This window comes from Urocitellus parryii, chromosome 9 (genome assembly GCF_045843805.1).
Source record: "Urocitellus parryii isolate mUroPar1 chromosome 9, mUroPar1.hap1, whole genome shotgun sequence".
NCBI lineage: Eukaryota > Metazoa > Chordata > Mammalia > Rodentia > Sciuridae > Urocitellus > Urocitellus parryii.
Window position 1 is genome coordinate 91044280 of NC_135539.1, and position 22662 is coordinate 91066941.

The 22662-nt window shown below is 36.9% G+C and overlaps 1 protein-coding gene across 1 annotated transcript in view; it reads left to right on the forward strand.

Moving 5' to 3' along the window:
* Catspere (catsper channel auxiliary subunit epsilon) overlaps positions 1–22662 on the forward strand; it is a 151119-nt gene that overhangs the window by 83617 nt on the left and 44840 nt on the right. The window contains exons 12-15 of the mRNA XM_077802935.1: positions 3875–4317; positions 12606–12664; positions 15732–15807; positions 18979–19031. Of these exons, the coding sequence (XP_077659061.1) occupies positions 3875–4317; positions 12606–12664; positions 15732–15807; positions 18979–19031 (631 nt within the window). The remainder of the gene's footprint in view (positions 1–3874; positions 4318–12605; positions 12665–15731; positions 15808–18978; positions 19032–22662) is intronic.

Sequence of the window (22662 nt, forward strand, 5' to 3'; positions counted from 1 at the left end):
TAAGAGATAACACAGGGATGCATAGAAAATTATTTCCCCAGGATTTGTTTCTTCAGAGGCTAGTGGAGCCATGGTTCAAAGGGTACTGGATACTGTTTGAGCTGGTGGTAGACCTTTGCATCATCCACTTAGTGTTGATTTTGCAAAAATGCAAAATACTGGAATTATGGACCATGGAGGCCTCCACCAAGATTTCAAAGGAAGGTCTGGGAGACCAAGCAATGTGTGCCAGGATTGGCATCCCTATAAGAAGTCCCAGAGAGGATTGATTCATGAAGCTGTGAAAGTAAAGTCAAAGCTGCAGTGGAGATACCAGGAATTAAGAGATACTAGGAATGTGAAATATCTACTGAAGAAAGCTGCAGGAAATGAGCAGAGCCAGGTCAAGAGAAGCCATGAGGGCTGCAAATAGCAAAGCCATAAATGTGGGGTTGCCTCATATCTTTGGATCCCACATCTCACTACTATGTGCCCCAGATGCTGGATACAGAGATATGAGACTTGTTTGTCCTGCTGGGTTTCAGCCTTGATTTGGTCTCATCTCTCCTTTCTATGTCCCTATTCCCTCCCTTTTGGAATGGGAATGTATGCTCTGTGCCATTGTATGTTGGATTTATGTAGCTTGCTTTAGGAGCTCACATTTAAGAGTTTGCTTGAGTCTCAGAGGAGACTTTGGATTAGGATTTTTTGTTAGGTCGGTGGTGGAGACTTGGTGGCAACTTAGTGGCAACTTAAAACCGGTGGAAATGCCTGTTAATCAGCCAGATCGCCTGACTAACGCCTGTCAATCAGCAGGACTCCCTGGCCAATCCTGGAGTTCAGCCAACTCCCCTGACCAACTCCAAGGGGGCAAGGGACTCTAAGAACACCTTTTCTTGTCCCAAGCCCTTCCCTTCCTGCTGTAAGCCCCATAAAAGTCCAGTCCGGTTGAGCTTCCACGCGGTTTCTTCTCAGACCCTTCCCCTGTCCCCTCTGTAGGTCTGATCGAGCCTGGGAGTGATATCTCAATAAAGCCTGTTCAGTGGCCCTTTTAAATCTGCCTCCTTTGGTCGCTGCCTGCCCCGCCTGATCTGACATTTTTGAGAATGCTGGAATTGTTAAGTTTACAGGGATTCTTGGAGTTGGACTGAATGCACTTTGCATTGTAAGAGAGGCATGAGCCTTGGGGGGATCACAGCAAAATGTTACAGTTCTGATGAGAAATGTCCCCCAAAGTCTCATGTTGTAAGCATAGACCCCAGTGCAGCAAGTTTCAGAGGTGAGTCTTTTAGACAATGATTGGATCATGAGAGCTCCTGAATAACTGAATACAATATCAGAGAGTATGACCAATTGAAGGAAGTAAACTATTGTGGGCTCACCTTGGGTAGGTTTATCTTCTCCCCAGCTCCTTCCCCCACCCACCCACCCTACTTCCCCCACTTTCCAACTGCCACAAGCTGAGCAGATTTCCTCCTCCATGCTATCCTGCCATGATGTTTCTGCCTTGGAACTAGCTGACCATGGACCGAATCCCCTGAAATTATGAACCAAAATAAATCTTTCCTACTCTAAGTTGTTCTTGTCAGGTATTTTCATCACAGTGGTGAATACTGTCTCTTGCATCCCCATCCTCCACCACATTATAGTCCATCCAAACCAGAGTGTGACTCTAAAGTATATGTTAAATCATTTTATTCCTCTGCTTAAAAATCTTACTAAGGGTGGGTTTGTGGCTCATTGGTAGAGCACTTGCCTAGCATATGTGAGGCACTGGGTTCAATTCTCAGCACCACATATAAATAAAGTCCATTGACAATTAAGAAAATTTTTTTAAAAAACCCTCTTGCTAGGCTTCCTATTTCACTCAATAAATCCAAAACTCTTACCATGGTCTGAAAATCTGTAAGTGATCTGATCCCTGGACTCAGAAGCTGTTGTCATTATCAGTTCTCCATATCTGCTTTCTCTTTATAATTTTGGTGATCTGTGGCTGCTTCTTAAATGGAATAACTAGGGTATTTGTTTTTAGTCTTTTTCTGTCTTCATTTAAAGCTATAAACAAGAAGAAAGCTATGACTTCTCTATAAATTCTTCATCCCATCAGAATTTACATATAGTATTCTTATTGTCATTTTCTTCTAAACATTCTTAATTTTCTTTGGTTATTTAATAATATTTTTAAGTCAGCAGTATGATCTGCAAAAGGAAATGTGCTATGAACACTTACAGGAAAAGCCTTTAATCAAGATTTATGGGATCAGAAAATAAGGTGTGGAGGAACTGAGTTCTAAACTGAAACAAGGGGTAGAGCATAGATACTAGAAAAATGGAGTTACTGACTGAATGAGGGTTTGAGGGAGCATTCCAAGCTGAGAACACAGCACATGAAAAAAGGACTGTTGGCAGAAAGAACATGTCTGATTTGTTGAACTGAAATTAATTCAATATGAGTAATAAAGCATGGGGCAAAAAGTGGCAAGAGAAAAACCTTGCTGCATAAATAGGGACCAAGGCTAGGGGTGTGCCTCAGTGGTAGAGGCATGTTTAGCATACATGAAGATCTGGGTATAATCCCTACCATCGAAAATTAGAGAGACCATATTGCTAAGCAATTTGGATAATATATATATATATATATTCTTAAAACCATGTATGGTTTTATTTTATGAAGTTTTAAATATTAGCTATCATTACAGTGTATGTATTCTACAATTACTTTTTCATTCAACAAAGAGTATATCATGTCATTCTCCCACATTGCATCTATTTCTGATTAGGTAACTTTGATCAGGACATAATTTATGGCAATGTATTAAAATGTTAATGACTTAGTTTCCAGATGTAAGGTGCATAGGCACAACATATCCCTGATCCTATGGATCCATCCATCTTCCTCCTGTCCACCAGTCATTTCTGGTGTCCTCTGAAAAACACCTCTAGAGGCATATCTGAAAGAAGATATTCCCCTAAAGGGTATACAAGAGAATGTCACATCTTGAAAGAAAAACCAGTCCAACTATTCTTTTACTTACCCATATGGCAACAAAACCAAAGAGGGTAAGACACTCACCCTCCATGACCTGCTCTGTCCTATGCACAACACTCTATTAAGAGAGGGAAAGTTGGTTATTACCTGCTATGAGTGAACCTGTAGAGGAGGGCTTTGCTTTATAGCATTCCTACTCACTCTCACTCCTATTCCTTCACTCTAATTATATTAGTCTGCTAGGGCTGCCAACAAAATTCTGTAGGCTAGGTGGCTTGAACAACAGAAATTTATTTTCTCACATCTCTGTCAGTCAGAGATCAAGGTAGTGTCAGCACTGGATTCCTGTGAGACCTCTATTCTGGCTTGCAAATAGCCACTTCCTCACTGTGTCCTCACATAGATTTTCTTCTCTGTGGGCACAGAGAGAGATCCCAGGGTTCTCTTCCTCTTACAAGGACCTGTGTCCTTGTAAGGGACTTCATTTAATCTTAATTACCACCTTAAAGGACCTACCTCCAAATATAGTCATAATGGGGATTAGGGCTTCAATATATGAATTTAAGGGAAACCCAAATCAGTCTGTAACATAATCCTTCCTAATAATACTATTCTTGCCATGCTCTTACTATTACTTGATACATTTAATTCCAGATCTTTTTCCCCTATGTAAATGATGCATATTATCACATATCTGGAGGTACAGTACATATAAGGAGAAAATGGTTTCTAGAAGTAGGAAAGAAATTCTCTAATGCAATGTCAAGTTATGATTCATGATTCCACTCTCTAATTTTCTCAAAGTATATAAAGAGTCATTATGAAAAAAATATTTAATTAAAAGTACATTTAAATAAAACAGTCTTATACTTGCTTAGAATAAAAAAACTTGTCTCTTTTTTTCAGATTATTATGGAAACATTGTGGTAAAAATGGAAAACAATATAATGTTTTATTTCAAGATTAATATTAGAAAAGCAGTAAAGCTACATTCATGGACACCTAAAGCAACAAAATCATTATTGTTGATTGGTAAATCTACTCAAGTATGTCTTGCATATGTTCTTGATGATGGCACAGTACAATTAAAAGAATATCCCTTAGATCTGGAAGTAAAAAGTGTAACTCACCTTGAAAAAGATAACTGCCCATACAGGGCATTTCATAATAATATTTCCCATATGTTTTACTTTCTGGACAAGGGAAGTGTCCTGTCCATTTGGGCTCAAATAGTTTATCCAGAAAACTTTGGTCTACATATTATAATGGAACAATATGGCCCAAAAATATTAGAATGGAAACAAAGCATTAATTATGAAATTGCCTTAGGACACTGCTCTAAAAGTCTGGTAAGTAAATATTTTAATTTTCTTTATTTGACTGTAATAAATACAAATGTATAATATTAACATTTTTACACATAGGTTTTTATTCTAGATTTAGCTGGGAAAATGTTGAAACATATATGTGTTTTTTAATAGATTATAATGTGATAAATCATCAATTCCTGAACCACAGTTTTTATTTTCAATATTTAAGGCCTCACCACCTAAAAACATCCTTTTCAAAACTCTTTTTTGTCACTTATATGGTTCATTTCTGGCTTAGTCCATTTTTAGGTGAATATCTGAGACTGGGTAAGTCATAAAGAATACAAATTTATGTACCTCTCAGTTCTAGAGGCTCCAAAGCTGCAAAGCATGGAGCTGGCATCTGGTGAGGATTTCTTCTGCATCATAACATGATGGAGGGCAACACATGGCAAGACAGAGCTAGCTCAACTCTCTTCTTCTAAAGTTACTAATTTCATCATGGAGGTCTCATCCTCATGAGCTCATCTAATCTTAATTACTTTCCAAAGGTCTCACCTCCAAATTACATTATTGTGAATTGGGGGATTATATTTCTAACAAACAAGCTTTTAGGAGACACACTTAAACCAAAGCTTGCCCTGCCCCAGCTCTTTTTGTAGAGTTCTGTTATGTATTATAGTATAACAACCACCTTAAAACTAATGGCTTCCAATAACAACCAGTTCAATTCTGTAGGTCAATCGTTAGGCTCTGAGTAGCTGAGCAGTTCTGCTTGTTTCATCTGGGCCCACTCATGTGGCTTTAGTTATCTGATTGTTCATCTAGGACCGGATGATCAAAGACAGCCTTATTGACATGTCATGTGATTGGTGTTAGTACTAACATGTTAGTCTAAGAGGCCTCAGTCCCCTGCTCCACACAGTTTCTCAGTCCTGGCTCCTTTATGTGGCAGTCTCAAGGCAATGTGCAAAGACAAGCAAAAGGTATAAGAACTCCTGGGGTCTAGGTTTGACCACATTCTATTGGTCAAAGCAAGTCACAAAGCCAGCTCTAATTCACAAGATGGGGAAATAGAATCTACCTCTTATACAGTAATAACAATATTACACTGTAAAGAGGTGTGTACACAGGAATGGGGGGAATTATTGCAGTCATCTTTGGAAATAATCTACCATCATAGGTATCAATATACTGTATATATTATTTTATATACTGCTTTTCCAATTAATGTTATAACATGAACAGGTGACATCTTCAGTTTCCTCTCAAGCACTGTATAACAGTGGCAGTTTTTGTTCCCTATTCCCTTTTTTTAGACACAGCTTCTTCAAGCATATACATTTATGCTTTATATATCTATATTTTTTTTAGTTGTACATCTTTATATATATATATATATATATATATATTTTTTTTAATTTTAGATGGGCACAATACCTTTATTTTATTTAGTTTGGTTTTCGTGTGGTGCTGAGAATTGAGCCCAGTGCCTCACATTTGCTGGGTAAGCACTCACTCTACCACTGAGAGACAACTCCAGCCCCAATAGTGGACATCTTATGTAATACAATGGAATGGAAAATGTTTCGTTAATTCCAAAGTCAGTTAAAGCAGGGAATCATTGTGTGTGTGTGTGTGTGTGTGTGTTTGTGTGTATAATGTCATACACACACACACCTCACACATAAACATTTCATGTTACCTGAAATAAATGAATGCACATTAGTCTATCTTTTAATAGAGGACCAAAATCTTTTCTTTGAACTCAGTCTTTTTGAAATTCCTCATCTCTTTTCTTACATTACTCGTAATGCATATCTCTGAGTTCCTATTTCAGTTTCTTTGATAAAAAGAAAATTTCAAAAGCACGTAAAGATACTGACAAAGAAGTGAAAGTTGTAGACTTTTATAATTTTTCCCACTCTTCCACCGTCAGCTCTTGTTCTTACCTAATCTAGCCATTGCTTCAGTGACTTGCTTTATCAAACTCTTCCAGAGAAATCAATTTAGTTCCCCAGGGAAACACTCTACTTTCATTTTATTTTATACTCATTTAATCCATTTTCTTCAGAGTTTGATATATGTTGTTCCACGATCTCCTGGGTTTGAAAGTCTGGGTTGAAAAATCTACTGAGATATGAATTGGTCTCCCCCTGTATGGGATCTGATTCCTCTCTTTTGCAGCTTTTAAGATTCTATCCTTATTCTATATGCTAGGTATTTTCATTATAATGTGCCTTGGTATAGATCTGTTGTAATTTTGTACATTTGGTGTCCTGAAAGCCTCTTGTATTTGGTTTTCCAATTCGTTCTTCATGCTTGGGAAATTTTCTAATATTATCTCATTGAAGAGATTGTATATTCCTTTGTTTTGAAACTCTGCGCCTTCCTCTATCCCAATAACTCTTTGATTTGGTCTTTTGATGCTGTCCCATAATTCTAGTTGTTCTGTGATGGTTTCTAACTTTCTTCACTGTGTGATCAACTTTATTTTCCAGATTGTATACTTTGTCTTCATTATCTGATGTTTTTTCTTCCAAGTGATCAAGTCTGTTGATTATGCTTTCTATTGAGTTTTTTATTTGGTTTATTGTACCCTTCATTTCAATGATTTCTGACTGTTATTTTTTTCAAAGTCTCTATGTCTTTTTAAAAAATATTTTTTATAGTAGATGACACAATATTTTATTTTTATGTGGTGCTGAGGATTGAACCCATTGCCTCACACATACTAGGCAAGCACTCTCCAACTGAGCTACAAAGCCAGCCTTCTATCTCTTTCTGGAAGTAATCTTTTGCTACCTGTATTTGCTCACTTATCTCTTTTTTGGAGTGATCAATTTTTGCCTGGATTTGCTCATTTAGGTGATTCTTTAATTCACAGATCATTTTAATTATGAACCTTCTGAACTCCTTCTCTGACATTTCATCAACTTCGCTGTCCATGGGTTCTGTTATATAGTGTCCTGGTTTGTTTGGGGGCACTTTCCTCCCTTATTTTTTCATGTTGTCTATGTGTCTTCCTTTCTTGCAGTATGGATCTAAAATATTACAGTTTCTACCCTATATTCTTTTTATTTTTATGTGGTGCTGAGGATTGAACCCAGGGCCTCACATGTGCTAGGCAAGCATTCTACTGCTGAGCCACAACCCTAGCTCTCTTCTTGTAGTAGCTGTGCAGATTGTCTATACCTCACCTTGATGTTGGACTTCCAGACCCTGCTGGTGTCCCTCAATGTATGCTACTGAATCTAAAGGTGGTGGCAGCCATAGCCAAGGTAACTTGAGATAATAGTTGAAGGGCCCCAAGATGGAAGATGGAAGCAATGTCTTACAGAGATGGGGCTGAAAGGGTGGACCTCACACTATCTTTGAGATGCCTGCTCGGAGATGCACCTGCTTCTAGACCCTATTGTCCAAAAGTTAGGGGTTATGGTGTGGGGAAGGCTATGGTGGTGACAGCAGTGTCCCAAGCTGCAAGTGTTTTAGGCTTAGGCTCGCAGGTGGGAAGGGGGGAAGGTACTTGGACCTACCCTGGACCTGGGTCCTATGCAAATTGGTATGGGCAGATCTGAGCTGCTGGGCTTGACCTCCCGCTGGTTTGAAGAGGTGGTTCTGTGCCGCAGGCTGGACTCAGGCAGGTGCCTGCAGGTGGAGGGGTGGACCCAGGCCTAATGTGAGCCTGGGTCCTGCGCAGGCTGGTGTGGGCGGATCTGGGCTTGGCCTGGCTTCCCAGTAGTCTGCTGGTCTAAAGAGGTGGTGTGTGCCTCGGGTAGGTGTGTGCCCCACTGGTGGAGGGGATGGACCCCGACCTACTGTAAATCCTGGGTCCCGAGAAGGCTGGTGTCTTGACTATTTGTTTTCTATCTGACCCCTTTGTTCTTTCTTTTGCCACTTTTTCTGCATTCTTTTTTTTTATTTAATATTTTTATGATTCCATTATATTTTATGTGAGATATTTTAGCTATTGCTATTTGTTTTGTTGGTTGGTTGCTTTAGAATTTATGGTACATCTTCACCTACCTTCTGTCTACCTTCCAAACCATCATATCACTTCATGAATAGTTTAAAAGCTTTGTAATGGTATACTTCCATTTTTTCAAGTCCTGTGTGCTATTGATGTCATAATGTATGAATATTTTCAGTGTTTATTGATGTCATACATTTTACTTCTACATATTTTATGAACTTCACAATGCATTACTGTTATTTCTGCTTTACATAGTCAATTGTCTTTTCATAGAGACTTAATTAACAAAAAAGCATTTTATATTTATGCATGAATTTGTTTTTTCAGACAGGGCCTCCCTGAGTTGCTGAGGTTGGCCTCAAACTTGCAGTCCTCCTGCCTCAGCCTTCCAAGTCACTGGGATTATAGGCAGACACCACTGTACCTGGTTAAAATTTTAAAATCTCCTTTAATTTTAACCTTTCTTTTGTCTTATATTTTAGATATATTCCCTATAAATATCACATATTTGTGTTTTTTTAATTTTTTTCTATTTTTATCCAATCTGAAATATTTGACTTTTATCCATAGTATTTAATCTATTTACATTCATTGCAATAAATGCCATATTTGGTGATTTGCCTTCCACTTATTTTATATTCTTTTTTTTCAATCTTTTTACATACCTTTTATCATTTCATTTTCCTCCTACTTCTAGTTTAGCAGTTACATACTCTATATTTATAATCAGGTTTCCTTAGAAATTTTGACATAAATATTTAATTTATACAAGTCCAAATTTAAATATTTTACTCTTTCCCATACTCATGTTATCATAGTCATAGATTTTTAATCCTATTTTATTTTTATACTAGTAGATAATTTTATCATAGTTTTATACAGCAGTGTGTATCTACCCTATCTTCAAAAAAAAAAATTGTGCCCCCATCCTGTATTTCTTTTCTTTTGCTTTAGGTACATAGCGAGCAGCTATTTGTGATTAAATACTCAATATTTTTTTGTCTGAAGACATATTCATTCTTGAAAAACATTTTTATGGCTATAGAGCACATTAAAAATATCATATTTTTGGCCTGCATTGTTACTGTTGAGATATCATTTGTAATCTTGACTTTCATCCCTCAGAGAGCTTTTAAAATTTTGTTCTTTGCTTTCTGTAGCTTTACTGTAATGTGTATAGATTTGAGTTTCTGTACTTTTACACTGATTAGAATTTCTTGGGCTACTTTAATATGTAGATCATCATTTTCATCAGATAGCTTGTCACATACTGTCTGTACCTCTTTCTCCTTCTTCTTCTCTTCTATAATATCAGTTAGTCATGTTAAACTTCCTCAATCAATTTCCCACGAGCCTTTAACTCTCTTTCTATATTGTTCATCCTTTCCTCCCTCTAGAATGTATTCCTATAGTTTCTTCTGATCAGTCTCCCACTTTAGAGCTTTTTTTTGTTGCTGCTGTTTTACTTAATTTTGGTTATGTCTAATCTGCTGCCAAAATTATATTTGACATTTTAAAAATTATTTTTTTATTAAAATTATAGTTGCGTGCTCAATTTGATTATTTTTAACTATTAAAAGATCTATTATTGTTTAAAAATAAATACAGTGACACATTTTATAGTTTCTTCCATAGTGCAGATATTTTCTTTTTCTTTTTTTTAATATCTTGATTTTATTTACTTATTTTTATGTGGTGCTGAAGATCGAACCCAGGGCCTTGCACATGCTAGGCGAGCACTCCATCACTAAGCCGTAACCCCAGCCCCAGTCCAGATATTTTCAATTTTGTCATTTATTTATGCAAAACCATTTCTTCATTATTTTTAAGTAGAGGATTGCATTCATAGAATATATTTTTAAATAGTACCATAATGTAGATATATTTTATTATGTAAAATAATATGCATATATGTATGTTGAATTGCCAACCCAAATTTGAGCATAATTTTTCTCTTTTTTTTTTCTTCTTCTTCTATGAAGAGCCTGTTTAGTTCCTTTGCCCATTTATCAATTGGGTTCTTTGTTTTTTTGTTGTTGTGGCGGGGGGGGGGGTTGATTTGGGGGTTGTGTGTGTGTGTGTGTGTGTTAAGTTTTTTGAGTTCTTTATATATTCTGGAGATTAATGCTGTATCTGAGATGCAGACGTCAAAGATATTTTCCCATTCTGTAGGCTCTCTCCTCATGCTCTTCGTTGTTTCCTTTGCTATGAAGAAACTTTTTAGTTTGATAACATCCCATTTATTGGTTCTTAATTTTGCTTCCTGTGCTTTAGGATTCTTATTGAGGAATTTGGTTCCTAAGCTGATATGATGGAGCTTTGGGCCTACTTTTTATTCTAGTAGGTGCATGGTCTCTGGTCTAATGCCTAGATACTGGATCCACTTTGAGTCAAGTTTTGTGATTTAATTTCATTAGAGGTTTAATTTCATTTTGCTACATATGGATTTCCAGTTTTCTCAGCATTATTTGTTGAAAGGATTATCTTTTCTCCAATGTATGTTTATGATGCCTTTGTCTAGTACAAGATAACTATATTTATGTGAGTTTGTCTCTGTATCTTCTAGTCTGTTCCATTGGTCTTCTTGTCTGTTTTGTTAGCAATACCATGCTGTTTTATTACTATAGCTTTGTAGTGTAATTTAAGGGATGGTGTTATAATGCCTCTCACTTCACTTATGTTACTGAGGATTGCTTTGGCTATTCTGGGCCTCTTATTTTTCCAGGTGAATTTTGTGGCTGCTTTCTATTTCTATGAAGAACTACATTGGAATTTTAATAGGAACTGCATTAAATCTGTATAGTGCTTTTGAAAATATGGCCATTTTGACAATGTTAATTCTGCCTATCCAAGAACATAGGAGATCTTTCCATCTTCTAAGGTCTTCTTCAATTTCTTTCTTTAGTTTCTATAGTTTTTATTGTACAGGTTTGTTAGATTGATTTCCAAATTTTTTTAGGTTATTGTGAATGGGATAGTTTTCCTAATTTCTCCTTCAGTTGACTTATCAGTGACTTATAGGAATACAATTGATTTATGGGTGTTAATTTTATAACCTGCTACTTTACTGAATTTATTTATGAGTTCTAGAAGTTTTTTGATAAGAGTTTTGGGGGGTCTTCTAAATATGGAATTATGTTCTTAGCAAATAGGGGTAGTTTAAGTTCTTCTTTTCCTATTTGTATCCCTTTAATTTCTTTCTTCTTGTTTAATTGCTCTGGGTAGAGTTTCCAGGACTATGTTGAATAGAAGTGGTGAAAGAGGGTATCCATGTCTTCTTCCAGTTTTGAGAGGGAATGCCTTCAGTTTTTCTCCATTTAGAAAAATGTTGGCCTTGGGTTTAGCATATATAGCTTTTACACTGTTGAGGCATGTTCCTACTGTTCCTAGTTTTTCCTAGTGTTTTGAGCATGAATGGATGCTGTATTTTGTGAAATGCTCTTTATGCATCCCTTGAAATAATCATGTGGTTCTTATCTTTAAGTCTATTGATGTGGTGAATTACATTTATTGATTTCCATATGTTGTACCAACCTTGCACCCTGTTGAGCATAATTTAAATGACAAGAATAATCGAAGCTTGGAAACTATAGCTACATTTCACTAAAGACAACATAAAATTTTTGGTGCCTAATTATAAGCAAGAGCATTTTTGTAAGGTTACTTACAAAAAAGCAATATAGGGATATAACTATTTCCCTTAATATACTTTAGAAATGTATGGCTTATTATTTTTGCCTCTACTATAATGTATATTCTGCAAATGTTTTTTTTAATGCTGAGCCAATAGCAACCTTATGGAATGCTAAAGACTGAAATGAAACATAATCCAGAGGGAAGAAAACAGCCAGAATATATGAAAAAGGCAGATTAACATTGTAAAAACTACTCAAAAACAACAGAGGAAATTATCAGGCAAATAATTACACGGCAAACTACAGACAGGATAAACAACCAAATCAAAGAAAAAATGCTTCAGAGACAAGATTATTAAAAAACAGATGAAAAATTAAAGTCTTCTAAGCTCCAGAAATGAATGAAAAATAAAAATAAGAGAAAATTCAAATGAGGGGGGGATAGCAGATATATAAATAAAAAAACTAAGATAATTAAAAATTTAAAGGGAAAATAACAAAAATGTAACTAAGTTGGTTAAGGTGTACCTAATTAGAATTTGTGAAGTGGAAAAGAAATTTGAAAGAATGCTAAGTATATCATTTTTCTTTTTTAAAGAAAGATTTAAATATATCTTGAAAGAATATATTGTCATACACAGATGTGGAGACAAAATGCTACTAAAGTAGAATCCTAATCCCTAATTCTGCTTTACATAAACTTAAATTTTCTTTTTTAGGCAATAGCCTTTTCTCAGAGTGTAAATTATGAGGCAGTAGATGATTACCACAAGCTCCAGTAAGTATGACTTTTTAAAGAACTTTTAGACATATTACTTGGATTATAGGTATTACTTTATTTAAATGGCCTTATAGCCCTTAAAATACCAAATTTCCTTTAAAAGTCTAGAGATATATATATATATATATATATATATATATATATATAATTAGTATTTAGCTGCATGAAAATATGGAATACTCCTTGTAGTTCAATGGAAGGTTCTCATTTGCCCTAGTGAAACGAATAAAACAGACTTGCATTAGTCAACTTTCTATTTGTAACAAAATACCTGAGGCAATTAACTCACAAAAAGAAAAGGTATATTTCAGCTCATTGTGCTGGAGGTTCAAGTCTGTGATTGAATGACCTCATTGCTTTTGAGACTCTAGCTTGCAGTATATCATGGCAGGAGCATGTGGTAGAACAAGCCTTTTAACACATGAGCAAGGCAACAAAGAAATCAGGGTACCCCCTTGAAATATGCCCCTCATATCCTAGGGACCTCCAAAAAAGGTTGACTTTCTAAAGGTCCACTACCTCCAAATATTGTCTTTTTGGGAACCAAGCCTGTTAACACATGGTCCTTTGAGAGATATGTTATGGTTTGGATGTGCTGTACTCACATGTGAGACAGTGAAAGAAGGTTCAGAGGAATATTGATTGGGTTGTAAAATCTTAACCCAATCAGTGGTTTAATGCCCTTATTGATAGGGATTAACTGAGTGGTAATTGAAGGGGTAGGGTGTGGCTGGAGGAGGTGGGAATTGGGGTGAGACTTTGGGTATATATTTATATCTGGCAGGTGGGCTCTTTCTGCTTCCTGATCACCACATAAGCCACTTCCCTCTGCCACACTCTTCCACCATGATGTTTCTGTCTCACCTGGAGCCCTGAGGAATGGAGGCAGCTGTCAATGAATTGAGACCTCTGAAACCATGAGCCCTCAAATAAATGTTTCCTCTGCTACAATTGTGCTGGTCAGGTCACTTAGTCACAGCAGGGAAAAAGCTAACTGAAACAGGATACTTAACCAAACTATAGCAAGGTTATTTTTTAGTTCAATAACTTCTAAGCATGTTTATCACTAATTCCCGTCTCAAAATCTCTTTATACTATCCTCAAGCAAAAACTGGAACTCTAATTATCACAAAGTCTTTTTAATTATAAATGAAGTCAATAAAACACCATCTTTGACTCTTATACAAGGTAGTCAAAGCACTTAATGTCTGGAGAATGACAACCAATTTGGAATTCTATGTGTAATAATCAGCTTTTTCATGACTATAACAAAATACCTGACACAGATTACTTATGAAGAAGAGGTTTCTTTAGCTCACAGTTTTGAAAGCTGAAAGTCCAAATAGCATAGAGCAGGCTTGGCAAGAGCCGCTCATGCCTGTATCACTCCACAGCAGATAGCAATGGTAGGAGTGCATGCAGGAGCAAAGAGATTATATATTGAACAACAATCAGAGAAAGCTGGCAGGGTAGGAAGACCAGGCTTCTATTTATAACAATCCTTTCTGGAGAACTAACAAGGGTTCACATGAGATTTTCTGCATGCCACCAGTGACTAAGGACTTCCCACCAGGCCCCACCTCTTAAAAGTTCCACAGTGCCTTCCAATATTGCTCACAGACTAATCGCATGAAACTTTGGGGAAAGAAGAACAATTAAACAGCCATATCCAATTCCTGAAAATACTGTACTGAAAATGACCAAATTAAATAAATAAATAATTCATACTAAATAATTATTTATAATTATTATATAATTCCAATCAAGTTTTTAAAAATAGTTTTAGCAAAACAATTTCTAAATCTAAAAAAGGGTAAAAGTATATCCAAAGCATAGCACTGCATGAAGGCATTTTATAATTATCATTATGACCTGACTGTGTTTTTTAGAAAAATAGAATTTTTTCCCTAGGAAAAAGTCAGTTTTCTTTATTTCACTAGTACTCCAATTGAGTTTGAGTCCCTGCTGTATACCCAGCACTCTCTAGGTATTCAAAATACATGGTAAACAAGGATGAAGTACTGGTATCACTGGAACATATCTCCAGTGGCAGAAGACAAACAGAAAGTCATCAAATAAATTAGGTCATTCCTATAATTTTTTATTTATATAATTTATTATAAATAAAAGAAAACAAATTTCTAATACTGATAAATGTTATTATAAAGAAAAGAAAACAAAATAGTGAGATAATAACTTGGAAGGATAAGAAGAAAATGCTCTCTTAGACCCAGTATTCAGTAGAGGCTTAATTTATTACTTGCCCTTTTCCCCACTGGACTTTTCTTTTTATCCTTCAAATGTTTTTGGTTCTGTGAATTATGAGAATTAGATTCCAAGAGAATGCACATCAAACTGCCCAGGATATTTTGTTCTATTTTGTTTTTTCATTATTATTATTATTATTTCGGAATGTAAACCCTTAGCGGGGGGTAAGATATGAACCAATCTTTCAAAATGTCATTTTCTGTCATTCATGAGCCCTCACATTTGGCCTGAACACCAAAAGATTCATGTGTACTTGATGGTCAGATAAGACATATATCTGACGTCCCTTTGTATTAGTCAGATCCTACTAGGCAACTTAATGTGATTCAGAAAGCTAAGTACTCTTTTTTGTCACAAAGGTGTTATCAGTTCAAGGGAAAACATATATAGGGGCTAGAGGAGGAATTGCTGCAGTGGCTACCATCTTGTAATATCATCGAAAGCAGGCAGGTCAAGATGTCACCCACATAACCCAAATGTCCAGTGACATTCATGGAATAAGGGGTGGGGATTTGAAGTGCTGACAGGATTCTCATTTGTTTCCCATTGTACCAACCATCTGGTGACTATAACATGGGTTACACCAAGAGATGGGAGCCACTTCATGATATGACCACATTTCAGAGCTGCCTGCACAGAAGCAGCCACCAGTTACCACTGGCACCACCCTCCAGGCTGTAAGGAGGTTCGGTCACATCATGTACATGGGACTTTGCATTTGCTATACAGAAAGACAGAGTCATGTTACCACATTCGTGATTCTTAATAATTTGCATGGATTGATTGTTTTTCTTAGAGAGGAGAACATGGGTATTGTGCTTATTCAACTTCGACCTAGTGAATATGCAAAAACGTGCCCAATAGCCCAAAAGGTAAGTGACAAAGGTTGAAGATCAAAAACTTTACTTCAAAAATGTGTAGGTGGTAAACTAAGTAATACAATAAGTCATATATATTACCTTCATAATGATACCACTCCCCTCTACTTAGCAACATTTTGCAATGTTTCACTATTAAGGCAGCATTATTTTATTTTATTTTTTTAATTTTGGCACACTTTTTTTTTAGTTGTAGTTGGATTCAATACCTTTATTTTGTTTATTATTTTAATGTGTTGCTGAGGATGGAACCCAGTACCTCACATGTGTTAGGTAAATACTCTATGGTTAAACCTTATTTTACTTTAAAAGCAAAAACACAATTTCTGCTTTCTATGAGTTTATCATCTAATGTAGGAAATATTAACATACACAAAAGTATAGAATTATTTTTTTTTGAAGTTTTGTAGATAAACTATGTAAAGGATAACTGAAATTAATGGGAATAAATAAAGTTGGGTATGGTTTGTCAAAGAAGTCTGCCCGTCATGTCCATATTTATCTTGCATTTAATCATTCAATGAAATTCAAGTATTTCTTCATTCAAAAACATCTATTATATACCTGTATTCTGTGTTTCACTCTGTGTGCTAGGTAATAGGAGTTACAAAGATGAAAATATAGAGTGCATTCCCTAGAGGTAGAGAATATGGTGTAACAGTTATCAAATAGCCCATGGGAAAGAGAACAATTTTGATTGGGAAGAGAAAGGTCAAAAGAAACCAATACATAAATGACTAAAATGACCATCAAGAGGGGCTAGGGTTGTTACTCAGTGGTAGAGCGTTTGCCTAGCACATGAGAGGGTTCGATCCTCAGCAACACATAAAAAATAAATGAATAAAATAAAGGTATTGTGTCCATCTACAACTAAAAAAAATTTTTTTTAAATGACCATTGAGAATAAATTAAAACAACAGGACAAGGCAGAGCCATAATTATTATGAGGTTAAATATAAACGTCTCTCAGTTGAAGGAAGCTGCCAGCTGATGATTGGCTCACAGCAGCCCCAGCAACTTCTAGCTGCCAAGCCAATTGATTGGCTCCTCTGCGGTGATGCTCATTGGGCTGTTTCCCTGCCCTTTCAGACCATGGAGCTGCTCATTGGGGGACTTTTTTGACTCCGTCCACGCCACCCAGCCAATCGGCCTCAAGAGCAGGAGGAGTGGGGGAGGTTGAGAGGCTTGTAAGAAGCCAGTGGTGGCAGTTGGGCTCTGAAGGTTTTCCTGAGGAGCTGTTTTGTTTGGCGTGTGTGGTTCTAAAAATAAAGTTCGTTTCTTTTGACAAGTGGCTCCTGAATTGTGCCCAGCCAGGCTGCGGCCATACTAATAAAAGTCATGACTCCCTGACTGAAACATTGGCAGTTCTTCAGTTCTTATGAGTAAATCCAAAGAACACAGCACTCATCCATTTTATTCTCAAATCTTGCTGTCTTTTTAAGCTTTTTTTTTTTTTTTTTTTGGTACTGGGTATTGAACCCAGGATCATTGAGCTGTGTCTCAGTCTTTTATTTTTTATTTTGAAATGGGGTCTCACTACTTAACCTGTATATTACTTTTTAAGCAACATAAATCTAAACATTTACTATTTGGGTAAGTCATTTGGCATTTTGAATGGTTTCTAAGGACATTTACCGAATGATAGAAAATAAATAGTCTTTCAACTTTAAATATAATGTGTACCAGCTGTTGGGTACAACCTCTCTTCTCAGCAAAGCCTCACAAAATTCTGATTTTCATATTCATTCTACTCTGCGCTTTCTGGAAAAAGATCAAATTTGTTAAAAGGAGATGTGAGCTATTGGTACTAACAGTAGGGGTGAATTTGGGCATAAGTGCAATACATCAGGGCCTAGTGGGTGGTGCATACCTGTAGTCCCAGCTACTTGGGAGGTTGTAGGACCATCACTTGAGTTCAGAAGACTAGCCTGGACAACATAGTGAAGCACTGTCTCAACACACACACACACACACACTCCCCTCCTCCTCTCTCATCACATCAGACTCCGGTAGGGTTTTATTTGTTTGTTTTAATATTACCTTTTCCATATCACATACCTTCTTTGAGCATTTTTCAGTCTATGAAACAAGGCATCATGGTACAGCATGTCTACATGATGCCAATGTTGGATTTTTACACTTGCTTTTCTCCACAGAATCCCAAAGTTTACTTACAGGAAACATAGGTTATGTTAACAAAGCATCTCACAGTCCTGTGGCAGGCACTATATTAATTTTTTTATGTATTACGCTATAGTATCCACAAGTAGTTTGTTTCAAAAATGAAAGAGTGAAAATGGGCATTTCTTTTAAAAAAGCAGTTATGAATATGTTTAAGATAAATATCCACAGAACTAGATGGGGTTCATTAATAGTTGGCCTTTTGGCTCTGCTCCTCTGGATACAGAGTACTGCTACTTAAATCAGGAATAACCAAGTTACATGATTCTACTCAATACCCTGAGAGGTAAATTTCTGGTTTACCAAAGTGAAAAGAATGTCAAATTAGTAGGCAGTTCAATTATAGAAAACTGGTAGCTGAGTCAAAGTGCAAGCTGAAAGTGTGGAGTTTGATAGTCTTGGTTGTAGAACTGCATGTAAAAGAAGAGATGGGATCAGCTCCCTGAGATACTAACATAAGAAAGTAGAGAACCAACTTTTGGGCTTTCTGAGCAATAAAGATGAAAAAAGAAAAAAAAAAAAACAGTGATCAAAGAAAAAGAAGGAAAACAGCACAGACCAGCATGTAACAGACCAATTAAAAGGTTATGAACAGGTTGAGCATCCCAAACTTAAAACCTTAAAATCTAAAATGTTCCAAAATCCAAAACTTTCTGAATGCTAACATGACAACTAGGAACAGAAAAATCCACACCAGATCTCACATGATGGGTCCAGTCAAAATGCAGGCATGATAAGAGCATTTTATAAAATCACTTCATGGTTAGACTTGGATCCCAACCCCCAAGATATTTTATGTTCATCCAACTATTCCAAAATCCATAAAGTCAGAGAACCAAAGCACTTACAGTGACAAGTATTCTAGCTAAGGAGTACTCAACCTGTATTCCAAATTTAAAATGTAACTGCTTTTAGTGGTGGTGATATCTCAGATCATGTAAATCAGAACAACTGAACTCACTACCTAACTTACTTCATTTTTAGGTGTTCCAAATAGCTGTTGGCTGCGATAATAATAAATTCATTGCAGTGAAAGGGCAAGTATATTTCCATTTGACCTGTCTTACTCTTTTAAGTTTTAAAGCAAATGGTGTACTGAATTGATAATTACTAGTGATAATATTAGCCTAATGACTGTCTATAATAAAATCTAAAGTAACACTGACATTGGTCTCCAGTTCCAATTGGTTTGAACTTATTTTCAAGTCAAATATTATATTTGAATCATACTCAAAAGGAAAAGAATTAATCTTTGTCTTTACTACCAGCATTTCTTCCCTTTTAATAAGCCAGTTTCTATCTTTTACCCCTACTTCTCTTGGCTCTTCAGTCCACAGCACATTTCCAGTTATTACTTCATTTTTTTAGGGAGTTGCTTACATCAATACCAGAGAAGCTCAGCTTCCCACACCAGGAAACTTTTTTAGAGCCAATTGAACAGAACCACCAGTATTGTTCCTATAGAGAATCTCAAGGAATGGATTTTGTTGACCTTTCACAATGAGACACGCTGTATTTTGTGTCTTCCATTATCATAGCTTTTTCTTTCACATGGGAGAAAATTAAGGTCAGTATACACAAATATGAATGAAGTCAAACATATCATGGAGGCAGCAATTTGTTGTGATTCCTTTCCTTTGGTTAGGAGTGGAGGATCATTGACTCTTACGTGAGTTTTTATGAAATTACATGCTTTCAACCAAAATGAATGTCGACTCTTCCATCATTCTAATAATCACTTGATTTTTTACTGAATGACTTACTGGATTGAGTATTTCCTAATTCTGCATGTCTTAATACCTTTGCAACCATAATTTCTTTCCCAGGAAACACAAAAAGGCTAATTGATTTAGATACCCTTTACCCTCCTCAGTTCTGGTGTGGAATGTATGTTTGATCCTCAGAATATGGTGCATGGACCAGCATTGGCATCACCTGAACATCATTTAGAAATGCAGCAGTTCAGCCTTTATTCAGATTGTGGGTCACTACCTGTATTTTAGAAAAATATCCAGAAAAATAGTAGAGGAGTATTATAGTTCAAGAATAACTGCTATAAGCAGTGTATTACTAAAATCAATTTCTATACCATCACATGCAGAATTCCCTCTCAGACCCTTGATCTCCTTCTGCAGTGAAATGTAAAGCAGCTTGAACCAATCTATATCTGGGAGGATCCATATAGTAATTGTCAACCTTGATTGTTCATCAGAATCACCTAGAGAGCAGTTTTCCACCCACTGCCAGCACTGATTTTATTTCATGAAAACTCTGGTGCCCATTCAGGGACAGTCTCTGCTGTGCATATGACTGTATACATGCTCCTCCCCCAGACTTAGACACTTCCATTCCTATAAGTAGCTTTGGCAGAGCTCAGAAGTATTCATGGGTATAAGCTTTTTTCTTTCAAAAAACAGATGTTGGATTTGGCAAGATGGTGGGTCAGAGGAACCCACAATATTGTAGCAGGATCCCCAAGATTGAATTAAAATAGCAGTTCTGCAGCAGCAGAGTGAGGTAGAAGACTGTAGGAAAACACTGGTAGGCAACCCAAAGTGCTGGGTGAAAAGCAAAGAAATTGGTTTCCAGAACAGAACAAGAATTAATAAAAGCCACATAGTGGCAGCATCCAGCAAGCAGTGGTGTAGTGGGGGAGGGGAAGCTCCCCTTCCACAAGATGAAAGAAATTCTCCCACTGAGTTTAAGAAAAACAGGCACCACAGCTGTCCAGCACATTCTCAATAGGAGCAGAAAACAAATTCAGAAATGGTGAACTGAATAGGCACTGGAGAAAACCCTGGCACTCCCCAGCAGAGACAGTTAAAGCAGAAGTTGCAACAGCTTAAAAAGTCTCTTTTTCGGACCTCCCATGCAGCAGATTAGAATCCCTGAAATCTACCTTTGCTTTTCATATTTCACTCTCTAATTTTTTTCTCTTTCTTTATTTTACATGTTCATGGTACACTTGCTTTTTGAATACCCAATCATACAGTCATTTAGGCTCTACTGTTCATGGTAAGCCATGAATAAGTCTGGGCATGGGATACAGACTAGAGAGAAACTCAGGGCAGCGACAGCAGCTGCCAGTCTTTAGGTCTGCAGAGTGGAGAAGAGCTTTTGAAAATAGTAGTCTGAGCTCTGGAAGAAAGAGCATGGCTGAACTGAGACTGATCGAGTCAGATGGAAAGCAGTGACCCCCACACCACCTCCCCCAAGCTCAGATAGGGCTGGAGGATAAGCTGACACATCCCACACACCTCCTCCCAGCACATGGACTGAATGAAGTACTCAGAATGAGGGACATAACACAACCCAAATTGGTCTATAGGTGGAGCAGATGAGAGGGCTGGCTTATATCTCTGACAGGTTGTCATTCCCACCACCAGACACAATAACAAAGCCATTCTGAGGGGAAAATCTGCTTTGAAGTATCCACTATCATATTGACCAGCAAGAAGAGGGTGGAATTCAGCATGCAGATAATAAGTTTGGCTAGTTTAGGTCAGAAAAAAAAAAAAAAAACAGCATGGTATCTATATCTTACAAAATTCCTCATAGTTAGGAAATTCTAAAATCAAAACTGCAACTTGATATGTTAAGATTGGTCTCCTAATCAGAATATACCAGAATACTGGACCAAAGGACTTTATATCTAAAGCTCCAACAAGAAGAAAACTGGGTCTATTGGAGTGGCACCCCCTCCTTCACAGAAAATCTTAATTAAGCTTCTTCAGAGACCCTCATCATAATTGTTCTTAGACTATCAGCAAGAATTTCTGCAAAAAAGTTCAAATGTGGTTAGGCTTCCTATTTCATGTTGCTTGATCTTGCAATAACTAAATTTGGCTGTGGCCCCAGAGGAGATCAGCACTCCAGATTCTGAGCACCCCTTACTAGTTTTTCACAACATTGGTAGGCTACCTAGTGTCATCAATTTTCTAGTCTAACACGACATATGATTTGATTGTTTGTAAAAGTTTACAACAGGGAAGTGTGTTTGTGTTTACAAAAGCCGAATGTGTAAGGGAGACTGTGGAGACCTCCAGCCTTGGGCTTGGAGCCTTCACAAGGGCATTTACACTTCAAAGGAAAGTAGTTAGATCCTAGGGAAAGTCCTTTACAATCTAAAAGGTAAGAGTGAATGGTGCTAATTAGGTTCCTTGAAAACCAGCTATGGGATGGGGGGAACCCTCCCTTTCCCAAGCACTAATTTTTGCAGAGAGTGTCCTTGGTTTATTTTTGTATTCAGGCCTGGGTTAGTTACCCACTACAGTAAAAAAAAAAAAAAAAAAAAACCTACCTTTATTTATGAAGGGAGGGAAAGCGAGGAAGAGAGTCGGGTAAGCTAGAAATGAAAGATGGAAACCAGGCGGAGATACACATGAGAGTTTATTTGTCAGAACTGACAAATAAAGAACGTCTCTCTATAGGAGAGAGAGGCAAAACAGGCTTGGGTTCTGGGACTTTTATGGGGAGGCTCAGGAATCAGAGTCTGGTGGGTCCTAATGTGGTAGTTAAGGGTTGGATTGGTATGAGGGAGTGGTGAGCCCTTCTCAGAAACACCCTTGGGTGGGAAATCGAAACTTTTTCCTTAAGATGGCCATCCAGATGCTAAGCAAGGATCTTATAATGTAGATTTCTGCAAATTGCGAGCCTCTGAACCCCACC